At 35.2% G+C, this 3,908-nt stretch overlaps 2 protein-coding genes across 3 annotated transcripts in view; both read left to right on the top strand.

Annotated features, from left to right (window-relative positions):
* The window catches only part of LOC100178882 (alkaline ceramidase 2), a 7,638-nt gene extending 5,809 nt beyond the window's left edge, over nucleotides 1–1,829 (top strand). For both annotated transcript variants that reach the window (XM_018817290.2, XM_026840386.1), the window contains one exon: nucleotides 1,120–1,829. In XM_018817290.2, the coding sequence (XP_018672835.1) occupies nucleotides 1,120–1,303 (184 nt within the window). In that variant the 3' untranslated portion in view covers nucleotides 1,304–1,829. The remainder of the gene's footprint in view (nucleotides 1–1,119) is intronic.
* Nucleotides 1,830–2,062: 233 nt separating this feature from the next.
* LOC104266774 lies at nucleotides 2,063–3,816 on the top strand. Its single transcript, XM_009863766.3, has 4 exons — nucleotides 2,063–2,450; nucleotides 2,525–2,631; nucleotides 3,178–3,322; nucleotides 3,669–3,816. Exons 1-4 carry the CDS (start codon nucleotides 2,425–2,427, stop codon nucleotides 3,778–3,780), a joined length of 390 nt encoding a protein of 129 aa, XP_009862068.2. The 5' UTR covers nucleotides 2,063–2,424; the 3' UTR covers nucleotides 3,781–3,816.
* The last annotated feature ends 92 nt before the right edge of the window (nucleotides 3,817–3,908 follow it).

Genomic DNA, 3,908 nt, shown 5'->3' with positions numbered 1-3,908 from the left:
GGACCACTGGTTGGAGCAATTGTTGTTAAGTGTCTTGCCCAAAGACATATACGCCCATAATGATAGCAGCGTTGAGCCTTGAACCCATTACCTCTGGGTTACAGGCAGGCGCGCTAACCACTATACCGCAGCGCCGGGTATATCTTTTATTGAACAGGGTGATCTTTAGGCCATATGCTTAAATTACCTGTAATTGGTGTGATATCCCCAATAAACCGTTACTGTGTATACCCAGATTACTTATAGTAGGGTTGGAGAAGACGGGACACCGTGTTTTAAACAATTAACAACGGTCTATGGTGGTCGTCAGGATACAGTTTTATATTTATTTGAATGTTCTTTGTCTACTACCAAATAGAACAAGAAAATCTAATGAATATGTGTCCCTTCTTCACCCTACTGTACATGCATCAATGCATTAGGTGCCAATAATTGTAATAATAGTTATAGATCAATAGTACCTGGTACCTACATTTTAACTACTAGCGTTGGAACATAGCATGTTTAATATAAATTTGGAATACACAAGATTAGGTTCATTTCGCATGCAATTTTTAGAACGCGAGGATAAACAAGTTATAATCATTTACTTCTAAGTTAAATACTCAATTTTAGGAAGTTTAAGGTTTAGGCCCACATTAACTGTTGAATGTGCTGCTATAAAAAACATAAGAGCCCTGGTATGTAATGCAGTTGTCCGGCGCCGTGCCGACGCCTGCATCGTTACCAAAGTGTCCCCGGTTCGAAGTTGGCAACGGTACCAACACTGATCGGCGTATGTGTCCTTGGGCAAGACACTTAACAGACATTGCTCCAACCCAGCGGTCATTAATTATCAGCCATATCAAAAACAAAAATCATACACAAAGTTGAAAAGTGTGGTAACTCATAAGCACATGGCATAAAAAAACAATGCAAAAAATACGCGCCTGAGTACGATGCGGTGTCGTGGCACTGGTCGCACAAAGCACTTACATTGGCTTTCTGGGTGTGGGGTAATGGGCCAAATCTGGCCTAAATCCCAGGTCCTTGACAAGGACCTCACCCATAAAGAATAAAAACAAAAAACGCAGATCATACACAATGTGATTGAAATAATAATCATATATATCCTTACAGGCATATCATGGTTTGTCTTGCTTCTTACATGGCGTGTGTGTGTTACGCTTACTTCTACGCGACAAACGAGGTCCCGGAGCAGTGTCCTCGTTTAAGGTTCTGGCCGCACGATCGTCATACATGGTTCGGCATTCCGTACGTTTCCCTGTTAGTCACAAGCGTCAAGTCTCATAAAAATCTCTAAGTTTCTGTTTCTTCTATTCCTCTTTAACGTTGTCTTTTTGTTTTGTGAACTTTTTTTCTAGGTTTTTGAAATCAAATTTAATGATATTTTTTCATGTTTTTTTTTCTCCTAAATCTGGTGCTCTGTCCTTAAAGAACAAGTTTTGTATTTATTTATTTATGTCAACATGTATATACAATGTTTGATGTGTCTGTCTGTCTGTAAAATCAGAAAAAAAATCAAAAATTCATTTTATTTTTATGTTTGCGTTCATGTGATTTTACTTTTTATTGTTATTGTAGGATTTTAACTCAAACACAATGATATTTATCTCTGTCTTATCAATCACAGTATTTTCATTGTTTGAAACAAATATACAGCACTTTCTTATGCTTGATAACCAAAATTTTATCAATCATTTTTCGTTCTACTTTTACGTTTGTTTTGCACCAAGAAACAAATTCATGTTTATTTTGCATTTGCTGTGTGTCATTTTGCTGTGTTGAACGTTGAAAAGGTAAAAGGCGGAATTAAAATATCTGTAAAGAATTTGTTCTTGTTTTGCACAAGACCAAAGTTAGTAGAGACCGAGTTCGGAAACGGATTGTAAAACAATGAGTCTTGTTTTCCATTGCCCCTGCGTCTGTGACGTCATAGTTGCTGCAATTATGCATCTCAAGGCATAGTATTTTATTATTATTACTGGTTACTGTTTTTCGTCTATCTAAATATTGAGATTTTTTAAGAACCAAGCACTCCTGCGCATTAAAAGTGGCTTTTTACTTACGTTATTTCTTTACAATAATACAACTGACGTAAGTAATCAACTTTTATTGAGCAGACCATTCATTAAACGTATACCAACTAAAACCAGATTTTGTGACGTAGCCCGGGACAGCATGAGACGGGGAATCACCTGGTGAAGGAATAAAGTTTCGCATATGAAATATGACGCTACACAACAAAGGATTTACGTAATACACCTACGCATTCTTAATTAGAACAACAAGTACTACAAATTCGGAGGTCATTTATTAGCATAGCGTTAGCTTATTATGTATAGGTTAAAGATTTTTTGGGCAATTGATGTAACAGCTCAAGTAAAAACAGTAGGCTGTATGAAATTAATTTGATCAACAAATATGTCGCAAAGCAGACGAAAATCTCGGTAAGTTTAAAAGTAGTAGATTTTTTTCAGCCTCTTTGTGCTACTGTAACAGTCAACTCTATTTTATTTCACAGTTTACAAAAAGTTTTGTCCGATAACAGAATAACTCCCGAAGATGCGCTTGTGGGGTTAAGCCAACTTAGTTGCTGTAACTCAAGGGCAGATCTGCATTTTAAAGAAGGTTTGCTAATGTTAATGTAACTTACTTAATCCTCGCGTAGCCGGAAAACGACAGACGTTAAACTTGGGTGTTCTGTTTCATACACCTCATCCCAGCTTACATGTTACTTTGTGGGTAATTATTTTTTGGGGGAATTTTTTATGTGTGGCTGATAATTTGGACAACCCATTAGTGACCACTGGGTTGGAGCAATTGCTGTTAAGTGTCTTGCCCATGGACACATACGCCAACAATGGTAGCAGCATTGAGCCTTGAATCCATTACCTCTAGGTTAGAGGCAAGCACGCTAACCACCAATATCTACTAAACACAATATCACACCATATGCAAAACAACAAAGACAATGGCTATTAATTGTTTTTACGTCTTTAGGGTATTGGGCCAACTTTCCCCATATTCCAAGTCATCATGTACGCCGTAGTATAGGATGAAAAATTGTTTTTTAAATTTGCGGAATTTAGTATAACTTTTAGATTCGAGGATTTTTAGTTAGATTTGCGGAATTTAAATTTATTATAACTAATTTTGTCTTCTTCTTTTTATTAGAAGAAATTTCATCCCTTCTGAATGTTTTCTCTAAATTGCTGAAATCCAATGGACCGAAGGAGCAAGTTGAAGATGCATTAGGAATACTATTCAAAGCAGATATATCTGAAAATGTTTTAAAATATCTTCATAAACTTGCAAAAAAGTATGTGCTTTGTTAAGTTTTGATGATCTTAAATATATGGGCCATTAAAGAGCAAAGCTTTTAGCAGGGTGTAACATTTTTAAATCTAAGCCCTTTAAAAAGTTCAGTTTAGCAGGGTAATAACTTAAATTAAAGCTCTGTGAAGTGGTCCACATTAAGAAAGTAATTTAAATTTATCTTGAAAACTGCTCTTATTATGTTAAAACATAGTGTTCTGTTTCACCTTTTGCCATTCTTCATGAGAATAAGTAAGTTACTTTTATTTAGTACAAAGTATCGTGGCAATATGTAGGCAAGCATTTCCTTAAGCATTTCATCAAACATGTGAATTGTTTAATTAATATAGAAATGAAGCAGCTGAAACGCATCAAGCTGCAAGACAAGTCAAGATTATTTTGGATGTTTCTATTGCTGCTGCAGATTTTTATGCGTTGCTTGAGGATATTAATAAGGTATAAATACTACTATATTCATAATATAAGATAGCTTAATTGTTTAATACTACATGACATAATTTTTTATTACTTTTTTTCGGTTTAATAGTAGAGATCAAATTTCAAAAAAAAAGTTTAAAAAATTAGTTCTT

Source organism: Ciona intestinalis, unplaced genomic scaffold (genome assembly GCF_000224145.3).
Source record: "Ciona intestinalis unplaced genomic scaffold, KH HT001235.1, whole genome shotgun sequence".
NCBI lineage: Eukaryota > Metazoa > Chordata > Ascidiacea > Phlebobranchia > Cionidae > Ciona > Ciona intestinalis.
Note: the sequence above shows the minus strand (reverse complement) of the source record. Positions and strands in the feature narration are given on the sequence as shown.

Excerpts from the sequence above, each read along its gene's own strand:
- LOC104266774 (XM_009863766.3), top strand. The coding sequence starts at position 2,425 with ATGTCGCAAAGCAGACGAAAATCTCG. Across the intron at positions 2,451-2,524 it reads CAAAGCAGACGAAAATCTCG|TTTACAAAAAGTTTTGTCCG; the intron begins GTAAGTTTAAAA and ends TTTATTTCACAG. Across the intron at positions 2,632-3,177 it reads AGATCTGCATTTTAAAGAAG|AAGAAATTTCATCCCTTCTG; the intron begins GTTTGCTAATGT and ends TCTTTTTATTAG.